The sequence below is a fragment of the Glycine soja genome, chromosome 9, assembly GCF_004193775.1.
Source record: "Glycine soja cultivar W05 chromosome 9, ASM419377v2, whole genome shotgun sequence".
NCBI lineage: Eukaryota > Viridiplantae > Streptophyta > Magnoliopsida > Fabales > Fabaceae > Glycine > Glycine soja.
The window spans coordinates 3,930,316-3,950,951 of record NC_041010.1 but is presented as its reverse complement, the minus strand read 5'-3'; the positions used below and the strand labels follow the sequence as shown (position 1 = coordinate 3,950,951).

General features: G+C 31.8%; 1 protein-coding gene across 1 annotated transcript; it reads left to right on the top strand.

Annotated features, from left to right (window-relative positions):
* The first annotated feature begins 4,045 nt into the window (after positions 1–4,045).
* LOC114367437 (cullin-1-like) lies at positions 4,046–14,297 on the top strand. Its single transcript, XM_028324616.1, has 20 exons — positions 4,046–4,188; positions 4,550–4,726; positions 4,956–5,055; positions 9,420–9,605; positions 9,830–9,877; positions 9,960–10,163; positions 10,259–10,336; positions 10,491–10,580; positions 10,680–10,760; positions 10,893–10,955; positions 11,111–11,146; positions 11,229–11,315; positions 11,389–11,538; positions 11,631–11,686; positions 12,329–12,449; positions 12,552–12,713; positions 12,826–12,969; positions 13,106–13,324; positions 13,428–13,595; positions 13,688–14,297. Exons 2-20 carry the CDS (start codon positions 4,587–4,589, stop codon positions 13,787–13,789), a joined length of 2,235 nt encoding a protein of 744 aa, XP_028180417.1. The 5' UTR covers positions 4,046–4,188; positions 4,550–4,586; the 3' UTR covers positions 13,790–14,297.
* The last annotated feature ends 6,339 nt before the right edge of the window (positions 14,298–20,636 follow it).

Here is a 20,636-nt window from a genome sequence, read left to right as displayed (position 1 = left end):
TTTCTATAAGTTAGTTATCAAAATAATATTGAATAATTATCTAATTATCAAAATAATTTTTATTTTCACAAAGCAAATAATTTTATTAACGCAAATAATAATTAATAACATAAACAAGTTAAAAAAATTAAAGGGGTTGTCAAGCATATTATTAAACTCATGCTAGGAAATTTGGATTAAAGTATGATTATATTTGATAAGACTAACTCGAAAGTTAGCTCAAAACTGAAAAATAGTTGACAAATAATAGTCGAAAGTTAAAAAGTTATTTTATTAAATTATAAGTGTTTGATAAAATTAATTATTAAAATAATTAAAAAATATAAAATTATTGAAAAATGATAAAATCATAATTCATCTAAAATGATAAGAAAAAAAATTTGATAAATATATTAAAGATAAAAACATATAAAAAGTTAAAAATTAATATTTTTAAAAAATATTACTTCAAGTAGTATTTGAAAAAATACTGAAAAAAACTTATTCATCAAATATCCAAATGAATTTTTTTAGACAATTAAAAAAATTAAAAATTAACAAAAATATCTTTTTCAACTTAATATATATATATATATTTATTTATTTATTTATTGACACTAAAATTAATTGGATCAATTTACATCTTGGTACACAAGTAAGAGTGTTGAATCATGTAAGACTTTATACATTTTAATTTTTGGGCCAAATTAGTTGTATCGGTGGAATGGTTGCACAAATTGTTTGTGAGCTTTTATTTTTTTTTAATCAGCTGAAATAAAATGTGAGTTTTTATGACTTAAGGAAAGTGTGCTAGTTTTCGCGCTTCAAATGGAAAGTATCTATATTAGAAATTCATATTTAAAATAGGTCCCTGACCAATATATTTTTCCAATCATTCATTTTCTTTTATGGCTTTATTTACATTTCAGTTGTTTACACCCTTTCTTTTAAATTCAATGTTTACAATTTTTTCTTTACATTGCAATCATTTACTATAATATTTTTTTTTGTTTTTCGCTCAGACCAACATAATACAACTTTAATATACTATGCTAATACCAATAAGCTTTTTAGAGTTGACTTATAATCTATATTAACTTATTAAGGAACAAAAACCTTCCCCCAAGAAAATTGCCTAACGAAATCACTAATAACATATTTGTTTTCCTGTTTCTACAAAATCGATTCACGAGAACGAGAAGCTAATCACCATAGCTTCTGCGCATTTTAAACTACGTACGAACGTGCTTTTGCCACTTGTAATACTTAAACTAATTTACGACCTAAAATAAAGTTAAGGTATCATATAATCAATAATTTAACCTCTTACATTATATGCCCATGTGGGTGGAACATAAATTTGTTATCTTATAGAGTTATTTTCTTAAAAATTATACTTAACATAGTTTCTAATTTATGGAGAACATTTTTTTACCTTATAGAAATTATACCTATATTCATAATTAATGTGATGTCTTAACATCTGTAACTTATGCCTAGAATTAAACACTGAGACATAAAATTGTAAAACTACATGTTTATTATGAGTGACTTAACATAAAAATTAATTATAGTCAACACAAGAATCTATGAGACTTTGATATCATATTTAAAATAAACTATGTCTAATAATCTAAAAAGTGATACCGAGATAGAATAATTGTCTAATTGTATATATAATGAATATTTTGTCTTTTGGTCATTTTGCTAAGAGTATTTACTTATCATTTTTTAAAGAATATTTAATGTAAGGTGTGAAAAAGACTTAAATTAATAATGATTTAAGTGTTACTTTTTTTCTTTCTATTTTTAATTACAACACTCTTTTAATTAATTTGCCTTCCTTAAGTAGTTAATTTAATTTATTACTCTAAATTTGTCTATCATTCCAAAATTATTATTTTTTATTTCTCTATCCACTTAATTATTTTCCATTAACATTTGGAAAGATAATAATTAAGTGAGAATATGTAGAGAAAATATAATTAATATATCTAAAAATTAGAAAATAATTTTATAAAAAAACAAATAATTTTTTTAAAAGAATTTTATAACCAGAGACGACGAGACGAAAAGAGTAAGTCCCAACTTAAGCCATGATAACCACTTTGATATGCCATTTTATTTATTTATAGATAAATTATAACACATATCTTATATAACGTATTGACCCATTGTATGCAAAGGAAAATGTTCAACTTATACTCCTTTTTTTGGAGTGTGTAAATTGAAAGAAGAGAGATAAAAAAATCACGGGGGAAAGTAAAAGATGTAACAGACAATATAATGAAAAATATCGGGAAAATAAGAAGAAAATGGGATAGGAATGAAATGGAAAAAATAATTGTACTTTCTTTTATTTGAATACTAAATATGCTAATATTAAACATTATAAAACCAGTAAAAACTGTACACAAAACAACTAAGACCAAATTTTATTGGTGTTGGACAAAAAAAATGAGGAATAAAAAGGAAAGTGGACTTGGATATCAAAATTTGGGGTAAAATGTTTTATTTAATAAAGAAAAAACATTTCAACAACAATTCCATACTATCTATCTAACTTCTAAGTTAGCGTCTACTTTTTGTTTTTTAAAAAACGAATTCGGCCTTCACCTAATTTTTTACTCAACTAATTAAAATGATGTAGATGTAAGTGGAGATTTCTTAAATTTAAGCCAAAATAATCTTGTTGTTGCAATAAAAGCTTATGCTTTCTTAGATAAAAAAGCATATGTTTTGAATAAGTTATTTAAGATACATACATATACCCAATATTTCAAATAATATTTTTTTATAAATTATAAATTTAATCTCAATATATAATTAGATAAGAAAACTATGGAAAAACTTTCGATACAGAACCATAAGGTAGATAAGTTAAGAGTATTTTCTTTAATTTTGTGGATTGAAAGATTACATAGAAAAAAAATATTTATCCTACTTACTCGAACAAAATTATTTCTAATAAAAAATACGTATAAACAAAAAAAATTTCAATTTAAATAAAAACCAATCACGAAGGTAATGCATAAAATCTTAAAATTTTTAAAAAAGTATACTATTTCAAAAAAAAGTTCATTAATGGCAAATGTAATATTCAATGCATGATTATCTCAAAAATAAAAAATTCAATGCATGATTATCTCAAAAATAAAAAATTCAATGCATGAAGCATTTATGGTTTTGATTTTTTCATAAAGATTATGGCATGCAGTTTTTGTAAAGATCCCATATTTGATTCAAAAACATGTTTCTTGAAAATGTTCTTGTTTTTTTTAAATGAAAAACAAACATGTCTGTTCATAATGCTAAAAATCTTTAATTTTAACTTATACAAAATGTCTCCTTATATTAAAAAATTTGAAAAAATGAGCCTCTCTTTCACCGACTCTCTCAAATAGAAATCTTAAATATTTCCCATATATCATTCCCGTAATTAATCATTTTTTTCTCCCTTTTAACAATCTTAAACTATCATCCTTTTATCTTTATTTTCTTAATCACCCATCATTTTCAATCTATTATTTTTATATTTATCTTTAAATTGAATTTCAATTTTTAATTTTATTTTATAGATACTTAAAACATGATTTTATATAACTATTTTAATTATTTATCCTATCTAAAACTCTAGGATATATTTTATATATTCAGAATATTTAATTTAGCATAAATTTTAATTTTAATTATAAAAAATAAACATGTACTAATTTATTACTAATAAAAAGTTAAAACAGTAGTAATTATGAGCAAGTTCATAAAAGATAGAAAAAAGAAATAAATCAAATAATAATGAGCTGTTTGTTTAAATTTTAAAATAAATATTTTTAAAAAAGATTTTTTAATATGCAGATAAAAAATATATTTTTTAAATAAACGCAATTTAGACAAATAAAAAAATAAAAAATATTTATTTTATCAAAAAATAAATTTTAACAAATTTACCTTTATTAGACTAATAAAAAATCCACCTTATTATATTATATAGTGTAAAATAGATTTGTTTTTTTTCTTTAATGGACCTATAATACAACTCGGTGCATAATCAATTTTTTTGGTTCTTGATTTCCTTTCTCTTGGTTTTGTGTTGTCGTTCAGAACTCGCACATAATCTTCTTCTTCCTTCTCGATTTTCCTCTTCTTCGACCTTTTCTAGGGTTTCGATTCGTTCACCAAAGCGCGTCTGTGGTTTCTCTTCTCTTCACGGTAAAACGCCCTTTCTTCTCCTCTCAATCTTGCTTCCTCGATCTTTCTCTGCTCCTATTTTCCCACCGCCGCAACGTCGCTTCGATTCGTCATCCGCGGATTTCACAATTCGGATGCTGAGAATGGATTGCGTTGTTTGCGTGAAATAGGATTGGGGAAATCTGCGAATGATTTTGAAATTTACCTTGTTTGGGAACAGGTTTAGGTTTTAGTTCAGGGGGAATTGTTGCTGCTTATTGTGATTTCCTTTTACGAGAGCTGAAATTGTTTTTGGTTTGAATTTGGAATTTTTTTAGTGTTTTTTGGTTGAGGTTTGGGGATTTTTTCTTTCTGACGAGGGTTTATGAATATTTGGTTGCAGATTTTGGGGTCGAAGCTTGGAGTTTAGTTTTGCCGGCATGTCCATGAGTGAGCGCAAGACTATTGACCTAGATCAAGGATGGGATTTTATGCAGAAGGGCATTTTGAAGCTGAAGAACATTCTAGAAGGGCTTCCCGAGCCTCAGTTCAGCTCGGAGGACTATATGATGCTCTACACGTATCTATCTCTCTGTGATTCTTTGTTCAGTACTAAGTGCATGTTTGATTGACTTTACTTTTTTAAATCTTTCTTAGGATTCTTTTTGTTAAAAGCCTTTTTGACCTCAAAATTAGATAATCCAAACACTGCTGCACTGAGTGTTTTATGTGTCCCAAGTAAATTTGTTTTGCTTGATTTGAATGGATGTTTCCTTTTGTAAGTTGGTTCTCTTTACATTGTATTGCAGGACCATATACAATATGTGCACTCAGAAGCCTCCTCATGACTATTCCCAACAACTGTATGACAAGTACAGGGAATCATTTGAAGAGTACATCGTATCAACGGTGAGTTATTGCAATTATTGATATGATATGATTATCCGATTGATAAATTTGAATTTTTCTTTTGGGTACGTGATTTAGTGATAACTGGGTTTGATAATTTCCTTCTGGGGCATACTTGGTTAAACTACCAGTGTCATTTAGTCATGTTTAATATTCTTGGCCTTATCTTCTTTTTTTTTTTTTTTGTGGGGGTGGGGGGTGGGGGTGGGGTGGGGTGGCTGAATAGGAGGGCAAGGCCCAGCTACAAACACATCCTACAGGGGAAAGAAGCCCCTATAAGTTCCTGCTAAAGAAGCTTATTATAAGTTGCTTTAGATTCATCCCAAACATGGAGACCCAAAGTAAGAGCATTAGCAAACTTTGCTAGGCAGTGCATAGATTTAGTGATGAGCACAATGTAATTTGTTTTCATTGTGCAGTGTGCAACACAAGATTCCAGAAACAGTAGGGCATGATACCAGTGACATCTTCTCTTCCTTTTAGGAAAATGTGTATCCTCAATTAGGTGGTTTTCAGAGATAAAATCATGTTCTGGAACATTCAAACCCCAATGTGACTAGATAACAATAGTTTTGACTTTTAAATAGAAACAAAGAGTGAATGTTTTGGAAGTGAAGGAGGCAGCTCGAAACAAAGAACATAACATAGACAATAAAGGGACAAGAGGTATTTTCTAAATGGAGTGGAAGTACTCAATTCATATTGTATAGCAGTTATTCAGACCATTGTCCAATCCTGCTGAAATCAATCATTGCTAACTGGGGCCTGAAGCCTTTAAAGACTCTAGACTGCTGGTTTCAAGTTAAATCGTTTAGGAAGATAGTTCGGGGTTGTTGGAGACAACTCAGTACAAGGGTGGGGAGGTTTTGTATTAAAAGAAAAATTGAAGTTGCTGTAATAGAGATTAAGTGTGGAACAAAGAATAGTTTGGGGATATTCAGCCAAAGCTAAAGAGGGCAGAGCAAAAACTCAATGAGCTAGAAAAGAAAGGGGAGGATAGAGACCTAATTGAGGAGGAAATCAGGTTGAGGAAGGAGCTGCAGGAAGAAGTGTGGGTGGTAGCGCACTCAAAAGAATCCTTTATGTGGAAAAAAACAAGAATAAAGTGGTTAAAGGAGGGGGATTGCAATTCTAGATTCTACCATATGACTATCAATTGGAAACACCACAAAAACATGTTGAGGGGGATTTTTATTGGCAGGTGTTGGGTAGAGGAGTCGAATAGAGTAAGGGAGAAAGTTAAACAATTCTTTATGAGAAGGTTTGAAGAATCATCGTTTGAGAGACCAAGGCTGGATGGTGTAGAATTCAAGATCATTAATCAGGAGGCAAATGCAAAATTGGTGGCCAGATTTGAGGAGGATGAGGTAAGGGCAGCGGTGTGGGATTGTGGGAGTTCCAAGAGTCCAGGACTTGATGGACTAAATTTTAAGTTCATTAAGGAATTCTGGGATGTAATGAAAATGGATGTCTTGCGTTTCTTGGACGAATTTCATGCAAATGGACACTTTCCGAAAGGCAGTAAAGCATCCTTCTTGGCTTTGATTCCAAAGGTTCAGGATCCACAAAATTTAAATGATTATATAGCTATTTCTCTGATAGGCTGTATTTACAAGATTGTTGCGAAAATCCTAACTAAAAGACTAAAAAAGGTCATGGCTACCATTATTGATGAATGGCAAAGCGCCTTTATAGAGGGGAGACATCTTTTGCACATTGTGGTGATTGCTAATGAGGTTTCTGATGAAGCAAAAAGGGGGAGGAAAAGCTGTCTAGTATTTAAAGTTGACTATGAGAAACATATGATTCTGTATGCTGAGATTTCCTCATCTATATGCTGAGGCGGATGTGGTTTTGCGAGAAATGTGATATGGATTGATGGGTGTTTGAAGTTTTCTTTTGTCTCAGCCCTGGTGAATGGATTTCCCACTGACGAGTTCTCTCCTCAAAGAGGACTCAGGTAGGGGGATCCACTAGCCCCTTTTTTATTCAACATTGTTGCTGAAGGTCTAACAGGTTTGATGAGGGAGGCACATAAGAAAAATTTGTTCAAAGGCTTCCTGGCAGGTAGAGATGGGGTGGAAATCAACATACTCCAATATGCTGACGACACGATATTTTTTGGTGAAGCAACCATGCCCAATGTGAAGGCAATCAAAGCAATGCTAAGGAGCTTTGAGTTGGTGTCGGATTTGAAAATAAATTTCGCTAAGAGCAGTTTTGGGGCATTTGGGAGATCAGATCAGTGGGTCAGGTCCGTCGCGGGATACCTTATCTATAGATTCTTGTCATTGCCTTTTTCTTACCAAGGAATCATTGGGGCAAACCCAAGGCATAGTGAGATATGGGATTCGATTACCTCTATAAGTGTGAGTGGAAACAGAGAAACTTATCTTTTGGGGAAAGGGTGACTTTGATAAAGTCAATCCTTAACTCAATACCTATTTTTTTCTTTTCCTTTGTCAGGGTACCTAAGGTGGTGGATAAGCTGGTGCCTCTCCAACAATCGTTTCTTTGGGACAAGGTTTTGGAGTCGAAGTATGGGGGATGGTGAAACCTAGATGAGGCAAGAAGGAACCACAATGAGTAAATATGGTGGAGGGACTTGTGTTTTGTGTGGGGTTCGGAGGAGGAAGGTGGGTGGCTCAATGAATGTGTGAAGTGGAAAATAGGATGTGGGTTGCGAGTGAAGTTTTGGGAAGATAGGTGGAGGGAGGAAGGGTTATCTTCGATGGAGAAGTACCAAAGACTATATTGCATATCTCAACAACAACATCACAATATTCAACAGATGGGCGTTGAGGTGGGAGAATTGTCGGAATGGAATTTTGAGTGGTGGAGAATGATGTTGGAAGGGGAGATGAAACTAGTAGTTAGCTTTATTGAGGATATTGAAGAGTTTAGGGTTCAGCCTAACCAACAAGACAAATGGATTTGGAAGAGGGATGTGAGTGGGTTGTGTACTCAGTGGGAAGTGAATATCGTTTGCTTAGTGAAGTTGTGTCGGATGAGAAAGAAGACAGGGCATTCACACTTATCTGGAAAATGAAAATTCCAAGCAAGGTAGCACACTTTGTTTGGAGGTTGGTGAGGGATAAACTACCAACAAGAGCAAACCTAAGGAGAAGGAATGTGCAGCTAGATGATTACAACTGCCCGTTTTGTTTGAGTCAGGAGGAGGAAGCGTCCCACACATTTTTTGGTTGCCAAAGAATTATGCCTTTATGGTGGGAGAGCCTTGCATGGACAGAAGTTGTAACTGTGTTCCCTGCATCACCCAAGGAACACTTTTTACAACATTCTTACTGCAAGGCATCAGGAATAGTCCAAAACAGATGGTGGATTTGGAATCACAGAAACAAAAATGTATTCTCAAATAAGGATTTTAATGGACAGAATTGATTAAGGATGCTATTTTCTTTTGCTAGATGCGGCTTAGATATTTAGATAACAATTTTGAGCTGCCATTCCACTTTTAGGCCAGTAATATTAAATCTGGATTCTTGTACAAGGGAGGGATTAGACCATAGATACTCTTTTGTAATGGGTATTCCAGTGTACCCAGGGATGGGGTTTATGGTATTCTAATATCTTAAGCATATTTCCATACCATAATCTTACATAGATAACATGCATACTGGGATGTCCTAATATTAGTACTACTTGTACAGTTGTACTACTGATATATATATATATATTACATATTTTTGCTGATAAAAAAAGGACTTATTTTCTAAAGAATAATAAGTGGTAGGTAGTTGCACTGGTGGGCAGGCTTAGAGTCAGATCCACCGACAATGGTATCAGATTTAGACTGAGGGAGATGAGCAAGTTGGGGATTTGACTTCTGTAAAAGTGAGCAATTCACTGTAAAAGTAAAGGTAAGGAATTATATCTGTTTTTGAAAAAAATAAAATCAAGGGTATTTTAAACAACTTCATTTTTCATAGTTTGCTATACATCTGCATGCATTTTCATTACAATATCAACCACTAATTTTTCAATTTAGTGCTTATAACTCATCACTTTTTCCTCTTATGTGAATCTCTCACTTTAAAAAGCCTAATCCCAAAGTTTGATTGGTCTTTTGTCTTATAAAGATACCCTTTTTTTAACACCCTAAAAGCAATATCTGGTTGACACTTGACACTTTCAAAATCAACAATTCTGATAGCTGACATATTCCATGATGAATTGATTTCTTTTTTTGGATTGGGGGAGTTGTCATGTGACATTTAATTTCTAGTAAATTTTAGTCACTAAATTTTTAAAAGTCTGTTTTCTATTTTTTTACAGTTTTATCTTTTACTGTTAATAGTTTTGTTCTCAACTTTTCATAAATTAGTATCACTTTTTTGGTCCAGGTATTACCATCTTTGAGAGAGAAGCATGATGAATTTATGTTAAGAGAACTTGTAAAAAGGTGGGCAAACCATAAAATTATGGTTAGGTGGCTTTCTCGTTTCTTTCACTACTTGGACCGCTACTTTATTGCTCGAAGGTCACTTCCGCCACTTAATGAAGTTGGGTTGACTTGCTTCCGTGATTTGGTAATTTTACTATATACCTTAAATGGTGTAGTATTACAAATTTACAGCTGAACCATAGATAATGCTATGTCAATTTTTTTTAATAGTTATTCTTGTTCATGTCAGAACTCATAAATACATACTAGATTTGTTGTGTTACTGCTAACCAGATTGCTTTCATATGTTTTTGTTTCATTTTATTGCCGCTTCATTACAAGATAAATGTATGGGTTTTATATTTCCAGGTTTACAAGGAACTAAACGGGAAAGTGAGAGATGCAGTGATTTCCCTTGTATGTTTTTCCTTTCTTTTATACTAGAATTTCAATGTTTAAAAATGTAGATTAATTATTAACCTATCTTTTTTGTTCAAAGATTGATCAAGAACGTGAAGGAGAGCAGATTGACCGAGCTTTATTGAAGAATGTATTAGATATATTTGTTGAAATTGGAATGGGGCAAATGGATCACTATGAGAATGACTTTGAAGCTGCCATGCTCAAAGACACTTCTGCTTATTATTCTCGAAAAGCTTCAAACTGGATCCTAGAAGATTCTTGTCCTGACTATATGCTCAAGGTATTATTTCTTTGTGGTGATTACATTAATTGGTTTATTCATTTACAATATTGTATTTGTATGGCTTCTGTTTGATATTGTGTCTTTCATTACAGGCTGAGGAGTGCTTAAAACGGGAGAAAGATAGGGTTGCCCATTATTTGCACTCTAGCAGTGAGCCAAAGTTATTAGAGGTGTGGTTTGCCCTTATTTCTGCTATTTGGTCTTCTACTGTGTTGAATGGAGTAATGTTTGGCAACTTGAAGAAAACAATTATTTATGTTTATGATGATTTTTTATGCTTCCATTTTTTAGTTTCTGAACTCTTCTGTCTGTTTTCTATTTTAGAAAGTTCAACATGAACTGTTATCTGTATATGCAAACCAACTCCTTGAAAAGGAGCATTCTGGATGTCATGCATTACTAAGAGATGACAAGGTCAATTTAAACTTCTCCTACTCATGATATTCATAAGTATTTTGAAATTATCCCACTATTTTAATTTATCATAATCTCATGGTTTTTTTTAATGGTTAGGTTGAAGACTTGTCAAGGATGTTCAGGCTCTTTTCTAAAATACCCCGAGGTTTAGATCCTGTTTCCAGTATATTTAAGCAGGTTGTGATATGGAACCTAGATTTACTATTTTCTTCCCTTCTGTATATCAGCTAAAATTGAGGTCTTGTCCTTTTCTCCTTTTGCTGTTGATGTTTTTTTTTATAATATGGTTTCTCGCGTTCCACAACACAGCATGTGACCGCTGAAGGCATGGCATTAGTGAAGTTGGCTGAAGATGCAGTGAGTACCAAGAAGGTATTATTCCTTATTTGTTGTGTAGTTTTCTTTATTTTTTGTTGGTAGGGTTGTCCTCTCTGGCAATCATCTTGAAAAGAGTGATATGCTTGATTTTTAAATCCTAAGTCTCAGTATTGACCCTTCTGTTACCCTTTAAATGAAATTGTCTACAGGCGGAGAAAAAGGATATTGTTGGTTTACAAGAGCAGGTAATCTCCTAGTTTTCTAATTGTATAGTATAACTGTTGTTTTGTTCATTTTTGAACACTGAAATTGATCTCTTTTTTTCAGGTTTTTGTTCGGAAGGTGATTGAGCTGCATGACAAGTACCTGGCATATGTGAATGATTGTTTCCAAAATCATACACTTTTCCACAAGGTTATGATCATAAAATAACTTTGAAATTGTTACGTTGAATTAATATGTTATCTAAAAAGTTTTTATCCTATAGGCTCTTAAGGAGGCTTTTGAGATCTTTTGCAACAAGGGTGTTGCTGGAAGCTCAAGTGCAGAACTGCTTGCCACTTTCTGTGACAATATTCTTAAGAAAGGAGGAAGTGAAAAATTGAGTGATGAAGCAATTGAAGAAACTCTTGAAAAGGTCTGCAATACATCAGTCAATGTGTACCATATACTTTAATAAACATGATGCCTGTGGTTTTGAGATTGAGATTTCTTCTGTTTCATTTGCAGGTTGTCAAGTTGCTTGCCTATATTAGCGACAAAGATTTGTTTGCTGAATTTTATAGGTAAAACAGCTTAGAATAGAAAAATGATCATTTTGGAAATGTTTCTCAAGTTGTTTGCTATTTTACTTCTGAATTGTTTTTAAGAACCAAACTTGATGTTGTCCCAAAGCTTTTTATTATTTCTTCTTGCATGTAACAGAAAAGCGGCTGATTATTTTTTTTGTGAAAAACTCTAGATAAAAATATAGTTAAGATGGAAACTTATAGATAGTAGTGGGGTGGTATATGGAAAATGAAGAGAGTGGATTGCAACTATTTGGAAATTTTACTTCTATAGTTACCTTTACAACCATATACCTTTATATTAGCTTATCTTTCAAACATTTTGTAGTTTTTGGGACAAGAACTGAAGATAAAAAATGTCTTCTTGTTCTATAAATTAATAGTATGGATGCCAGACAATATCCTCTTTGGTTTTGGTGTTTTGGGATTTGATTGCTTTTCATGCCTTACAGTTCTCATTGTATTATTTTTATGATAAACAAAACTTTGTTGCATCTTTGTGACATGATTGATGATACGGTGGCGTCATTGAAGTTCTGTTTTCTGTGGCTAACTTGGGTGTCATCATTACCTTTTTTCCTCTACTGTAAGATGCTTGTAAAAGAATAGTCAAACATGTGCTTGTGTGATTGCTTGTAGGAAGAAGCTTGCTCGAAGGCTCCTTTTTGACAAGAGTGCCAATGATGATCATGAGAGAAGTATTTTGACAAAACTGAAGCAACAATGTGGTGGTCAATTTACCTCGAAGATGGAAGGAATGGTTAGTCTTTTCAAGTCTTTGTAGATGGAGCTGGTATACTATATTCAATTACATAAGTAGAATGACAAAAGAAAACTCATTTGGTTGTGTGGCTTTAACCAGGTTACAGATTTGACATTGGCAAAGGAGAATCAAACAAGCTTTGAGGAGTATTTAAGCAATAATCCTAATGCAGACCCTGGAATAGACTTGACAGTTACAGTTTTGACGACTGGCTTCTGGCCCAGTTACAAATCTTTTGACCTCAATCTTCCAGCAGAAATGGTATTTGGTTGTTGATAATAACTGTTCAGAATTTATTGGCCCAGTGTTTTTAATTCAACTTAACTAGATTAGTTCAATTTGGTTTACGATTAACACCTCTTACATATTTTAGGTTAGATGTGTTGAAGTTTTCAAGGAATTTTATCAAACAAAAACTAAGCACAGGAAACTTACTTGGATTTATTCCTTGGGAACCTGCAACATTAGTGGGAAATTCGATCCAAAAACTGTGGAGCTGATTGTAACAACTTACCAGGTTATTTTTGATACTGTTCTTATATGTTGAAGTGTATTTTTATATCGTCATTGCTTAATTGTTCATTTTGTACGTCTACAGATATTTGTATAGATTTCTTTCTACTTACCCAATGTTGTTTCTTGCTTTTTGATAGGCTTCGGCATTGCTTCTATTTAATTCCTCAGATAGACTGAGTTATTCGGAGATAATGTCTCAGTTAAACTTATCTGATGACGATGTTATTAGACTGCTCCACTCCTTGTCATGTGCCAAGTACAAGATTCTTAACAAGGAACCGAGCACGAAAACAATATCTTCTACCGACTATTTTGAATTTAATTCAAAATTTACAGACAAAATGAGGAGAATCAAGGTGCAGTTATCTTTAAAAATGTTGTCTAATTGTGTACTTATCTTGATTTTTCTATTCAGTTTACTGACTTTTGAGTGAGACTAACATGTAATTCATCATGCAGATTCCTCTTCCTCCTGTTGATGAGAAGAAAAAAGTAATTGAGGATGTTGACAAAGACAGAAGATATGCCATTGATGCCTCAATTGTGCGTATTATGAAGAGTCGAAAGGTGTTAAATTACCAACAGTTAGTAATGGAGTGTGTTGAGCAGTTAGGTCGCATGTTCAAGGTTTGTATTCCACCCCATAATTCACTCTGTTTGTACCCGATGCTCAAAATCCTGAATATTTGATATGGAATAATGAATTTGCATTTGCACAGCCTGATGTCAAGGCAATTAAGAAGCGGATTGAAGATTTGATCTCTCGAGACTACTTGGAGAGAGACAAAGATAATGCAAATTTGTTCAGGTACTTGGCGTGATGTGGTCTTGACGATTTTGCTAAAGTGGTGGTTACTGCAGTTGCCACAAACAGCAAAACAAGAGCATCATATTTGAACATGCAAATTATCAGTTTCTCCATAGTTTCCTTGGAAGGAGGGTCTGCGAGTGCTTGTACATTTTGCCTCCATATCCAGGTATGGATTACTACTGTAGATGTGTGCCCCTGGAGAAGTTGTAATGAATTCCATAAGTAGGACCAGCTCACTGGTACCTTCACTTCCTTTTCATTTTGATTGCTGCAGTTCCATATGATGACAACTTAGTTGATGCCTGTGTTAATTATTTCACCCAACCCCCATAAAGGAAATAGAAATCGTGTAACCCTAGTTTCAGTTAAATTGTAGTTTGATTGTCGTCTTCAAAACCATCAAGTGAATGGGTATCTCAAGGATTTCAAGATTGTGCATGTCGTCATGGTCGACTTTTCTATGTTCTTCCGGTGAATGCTTTCTGTGATAATGCCGAGAGAATGGATCTATACTTTCACATCTCTGGATATTTGGATGTTTCACACTAAGGCGTGACGAAATGAGATTATACTCAATAAGTTTTTTTTTTCCCATGCAAAACTCAAAATTATAGCCCGGGGGGTTATGTGGCAATGCAAAGTTATTTTGGGTGAAAATTTATAAGTCTCTGAATTCGAACAATACATCAAATTAGGACAGGAAATATCACTTATAAATTTAACTACTGAAATTATAACGATCATGGCTTGTCATCGTAATTTTGGAAATTAAATTGGTAATTTTGGGTTTTTGGAAACTAAATTAGATTAGTGTTCATGTAAGGTTGCACTCTATGAGGCACTTAACACGATCGGCGTGGTAGTATTAATTTTTAATTTTTTAAAAAATTGACAACAAGTGACACCAAGTTTTAGCTACGTCTTTTGTTTTTTATTTTTATTTTTAAAATGATTGCTAACATGAAGGTTAAATTCAAGTTCTTATGAAATGCTATTAGGTTTACAAAATTTTACAGGTATAGAAGAGATACTGACCATGGAACTAGATGACCGACCTGACTTAAATATTTAAAAAATACAAAAAATAATTGGCTTATGAAATAGAAAGGAACATGATATTATGTTATTATATAAATTAAAGAGGTATGTGAAGAGGAAAAAAAATATATTTATTTTCAGGCAACAAAAAATGATATGTAATTTCGTTAAACTTTAATTAGACTGAATGTCATTTTTCGTTGTTTATTACTAATGTGGTAAAAAATACAATGTTAATTAATGAGATATTTGTAAACTTGTTATCATACTCGTAAACCACTCTAAAGTTTGATATGCTTGTTGTTTTTATATGACATTCAATTGATATTAACGAAGCATCATCCATATTTGAATTTGACCATTGAACTTTTATTTTTTTTTTATTGTAAAAGTTGCATAAAGCATAAAAAAAGGCTATTGTTCTTAGGGTGCTACAATTATACGAGATTATATAGTTGCAAAAAGTCTACTTTAAAGTCTTAGCTTAATATTTTTAATTGAAATGTTTAATTGATATCAGTGATACTAATGTGTCATATATAATTAATAATTGTTGTTATTATATTTTGTATAGAAGTTGTGTAAAATATGAAAGGTTATAATAGATTTAACGTGGTACTATGCTGTATCTGACATTTACGAAAGAAAAGAAAATCTCTTGATTAAAGATGTTTCTATCAAAACCGTAATTCTTAATGCCCACAATTTTATTTCGAGAAGCCATAATTACTAGAGAAAAATCGTAGGGAATACAAAGAGGTGGGTAAGAGATCGTAAAGAACCACTTGTTTTTTAGTGACGGTGAATATGTCTAGAAAGTGGTTCAAATTAAACTGATATTTTCTTTTATGGCTAAATTCAAGTGATATTTTGAACTTGAGCAAACTTGTCGAATGATATTTGGTGCCAAATTCTAGTGAATGAAGCAAAATAAACGGCTGCATTTGCTTGCCTAACTAAACAGGAAAAGAAAAAACCAAGCAATTTTCTTTGATAAATGTGAATGTTCCTTCTGGGGCTAAAAGCACTTTTTCCTCCCAACGGTTAAACTTGGTCTAAAATTTCCAATGCTACAAATTATTTAATCATTGTTGGGTCATGTGACGTAGAACATTCCTCAAATTGGACAATGGGACCCGTCCACTTGTAGTTGTAGAGGTCACCTTCCTCAAACTTCAGGTTTCAATGTCCACTCTTGCTCAAAGTAGTGATGGAAATGAAACATCATGGTAGTAATAGCACGTTGTGATCGAATCTAGGAATAAGAAGAAAAAAAACATGCGTAAGCACTCAATTATTTTATAGTGGGTAGTATCTAGTAACTTAATGGTTGCAACTACAGGCCCGGGTATTATTTTCACGTTCCTCATACATGGGTGATAACTTGGTCAAAATGAATGATTCCTCATTGCAGCTTTAGGGGTTCAAAAAATGACAAAAAAAATCGGTGTTGGTTTCCACGTTTCGTAAAATTGTTCGATCAGTAAGTTGGTTACGATCCACTTACCCGGTTTAGCTGAAATATGCAATAACATATTGATTTTAAAAACGAGGTTGATGTGTTGGAAATGAATGTGAATGACAAATTTGAAATCAAGTGATGGTGTTTTTTCGAAGTGGACTGTTTGGTTCGTTCAAATTGACTTGTCCTAATATGTTGAAAGACTAAGGTCTGGATTTCATGAAGTCGGCTAAGATTTTGGCACAGCTAAGTGCATGTTTGGTTCCGTGTCTTCTCCCTTAGACTTGCGTATTTAATGGTGTGGAAGCTACCTCGAGTACTTGTGAATTGGATGTGACTATACACACTCTTAAATTTTAACCAAAAACACACTAAGTTGCCCTAGAGATCAAGTATTTGAAAAATACACTCTAATCCTAAATCAATAATAATTTTACTTGAGTGACAAGATATATTATAGTGAGAATAACAATATATCTGGGCATCAACATTGAGCTAACTTTATTGGTATATGATCCAAGGCATGTCTTGTAAATAATTTCATATTTTTTTTTGTGAAGTAACTTTATTCTTAAGAAAGATGTGATTTGTTGATCTTACGTGTGAGTTAACTTGTTATGTTGACTTTGGTCAACACTTATGACTTTGGATCTTCACAAAATTTGAGCATGAGAAATCTCCACAAAAGATGTGATTTGTTGATCTTACGCTTGAGCTAACTTGTTATGTTGACTTTGGTCAACACTTATGACTTTGGATCTACACAAAATTTGAGCATGAGAGAACTCATGAAGATTATGTCCAAGTCCAATTATAAAAATTATCTTAGAATTTTTCTTTTTGTCTAATAAATTTAGATTATAAATGACAACCTAACATTATTAAAAAAGGATTGAAACACTTTATTATTGAATATTGATTAAAAATTATTGAAAAATTTAAAATTATGAATAAGATTAATTAAATAAGAAATAATATTTACAAAATTTTAGAATTTTCAATAATTTTTATATAATGATAGAAAGTGTAACACCCTATTTTTCGTAAAATAAATTAAAGAGTTTTATTTAAAAATAAATACAATTTTAGAAAAATAATAAGGCTTTTGTAATTAAAAAAGTAAATAAATATTTTTATCAATTAAAATAATGATTTTAAGATAAATAAAATAAATATATTTTTAGAAAATAAAAAAATATTTTATTTATTCATTTGATAGGGAATAAAATAGAGTTCATTTTTATAAAATAAAAAAATAGAGTAAATTACCTTAGCTATAAATAAAGTCATATTTGATCAGCTTTTATATTTACGATATGTTTCTACCCTCTCTCTACCATCCAATTTCGTTATCTCTTCTTTCTTTTTCAAAACCTTTTTTTTTCTTATATATCCGAACTTGTTCTAGTAAAACTATGATCCTTGACTCATTAACCATTGGATTGTCCTAAAATTTGCACACAACCTTGGGAACTAATTATCACACATTCCCACCGTTGGGATTTATGAAATAATGTCTATAGAGAGAGAAATGTCCCTCATACAGAGATACTAAAATTGAGGTTTCAATCCCTTCTTCTTTTCTCTAACGATTAGAAACCCTAACAGAACAACCAGAGGAAAAGCTTGAGGAATCTTAAGGAACCGTTAGAGATGCCTTATTGCTGCCAAACTACACATGTGAACTTGCTTAAAGGTAAAAGATGAATTTATCAAAATTGAGATTAAAATGAGCATGTGTAGGGATCCTTAGAGGATCAAATTGGGATTTGTTTTAGGATGTTTATTGTATTATAATTTTGCCTTTATGATTATAATCACGAGATTGTTATGTTTGACAGACCAATTGATGCCCTGATGGGAATTGGTTAATAAAATTGACTGCCCTTGATGTTTTCATGTTTTTGAACGTATGATTTTGATATGATTATGTGAATTGTTTGAGAGGTTTTACTCCCTATGTTGTGAGAAGTATTTTTGTATAACTCGTTTGTGTTTTGAACAAGATTTACTAGATTAGCGTGTAAATTAGAATGTTGGAACGTTCTTTGTCATGTTTTGGTCTCATAAGCTTATTACATGTTGATTATAACACATATATATGTATATGAATTGTTAAAATAAATTAGGAATTAATAGTTCAAATAATAAAATTAAATTGAAGGAAATTAATATATTAGATTCAACGATAAATACTTTTAATGTATTTTTAGTTTAATTATTTATTAACTCTTTTTAATTGAAAATAATATAGTTCGACTTAATAGATACATGTTTTGTGCCATGTAAATATTAATACTGTGTGATGTGTATATGATTCATGACGTGTGATAATATGTTGCTTTGAGATTATAACATTGTGATTAAGATTAAATGTATGTGATAAATTGAGTATGTGTTGAATTATAAAATACATGTGTATTGAGATTTTTTACACATTGAGTTGTGAGTTATGACATGTACAATTACACAACTGTAAGACCCTTTAAGGGCGACGAGTTAATGCACGACGAGTTTTATGATAATCTCCACTGTAAGAACCCGATGAGTCTAATCACTTTGAGGTTCAATGAGTTAAAACGATTTTGAAAATAGTTGAGTAGTTGTGTGTATTGCATAGTTCAAACTCTAGTGACACATGTATGATTTTAAATGTCTATTTTAATGATATGATTAGTCATATGAACATAACATATTAATATTATTATTGTATGATATGTATATGATGCATGAGGTGTGATAACATGATGTCTTGGAATTATGAAAGTGTGATGAACTGTGTGTAAGTGACAAATTAAAAATGTGTTAAATTATGAGATCACATGTGCATTGAGATGTTGTGTGAATTTAGTTATGAGTTATGAACCGTACAATCAAACGACTGTAAGACCCTTTAAGAGCAGCAAGCTAATGCACGACGAATATTGTGATGAGATCCACTGTGAGAACCCGACGAGTTGAATCACTTTGAAACATGAAGAGTTAAAATTATTTTGAGAACAATTGAGGATTCGTGTGTTTTGTATAGTTCATAGATAGAGTCTGTGTGTTAAAATGTTTTTTGGGTTCAAAAGAGAGAGGCCCTAACGGACTCTTCAGAGTGACCCTGACTGGTCTTCCTATGATTTTACCTAGTGAGAGTGACCTGATTTACTAGCGTGTGGTCTGTCTTATCATGTACTCCTAAGTGTCCGATGAGATTTTTCGTTGACATGGTAGCACATTGCATATAAGATTGAGTCTTAGTATATTTGTTGCATAACACACGTGCAATGATAATTGTGACATGTTACGTGATGGTGGGTAATGAATTATGTGAGTGTAAGATGTTGTGTTGTACTTAAGATGTGTTGTTTTGAACATGTGATTAATGTGAATGTGTGAAATGTGATTTTGTGATTAAATCCTTGGGACAAACGATGCTACACAATGAGTGGTAAAATGATGTGAATTGTGCTAAGTTGAACTTGTTATACTTATATTATATATATGTGTTTTCGTTTATCTATACCTATTTAGGAATGTAATAACTCACTCTCTGTATGCTGTTTGTGCTTGAATCATGCATTTAAAGAATCTCGTGCTAGAGGACGCTGCGACACAACACTCTGATAAGATGTGACATTGGGGCATGAGTTTTTATAATATTTGCATAATGTTCTGAATATGTTGATTTATGTTATTCTGCTGTTTAACTTGTTTTTCTTTTGTAAAAAAAAATTGGATGAGTTTGTTTTAGGCCGGAGATGTTTTCATACCCTTATTTGATAAGTTTTTTATTTGATGATTAACATGAATGTGAACATTTTACCCACGTGAACTCCTTTATGTTTATTGAATAAAATCATTTTATGTAATTCTAAATTTTCATGTATTTAATTATATAAATATATATATCGAGATAAAGGATGTCACATAAAGTGTATGAAAAATGAGGATTAGAATGTATCGGTAGTATTTCTGTATGCTCTTCTTTGAGCCATGCATGTTATTTATGGATTGATATCATTGTACTTTCCGTTTTACTTTAATTGAAAAACAAATAACTTTTAATTAAAAATAAAATTCTCTACCTTGAAAATGTGAAAATTAAAACTATTACAGTAAATGAAAACAAAAAATATATCCTCAAATCAAACGTGACCCAATTTTTCTTGGTGATGTGTTATTTTGTAATTAGAGAATCAGAAAATGATGGGAGATGATGGGTTGAGTCCTTTGATTAGAAGGACTCATTAAATATCTGAAAATATTCTTCAAAAAGATGCATAATTTTACAGAACAAATTAGCAGGCTTAGGCTTAGCTGATAGAACTAAAACGCGTTATGTAACACACAATCAGACAAATCATGACAA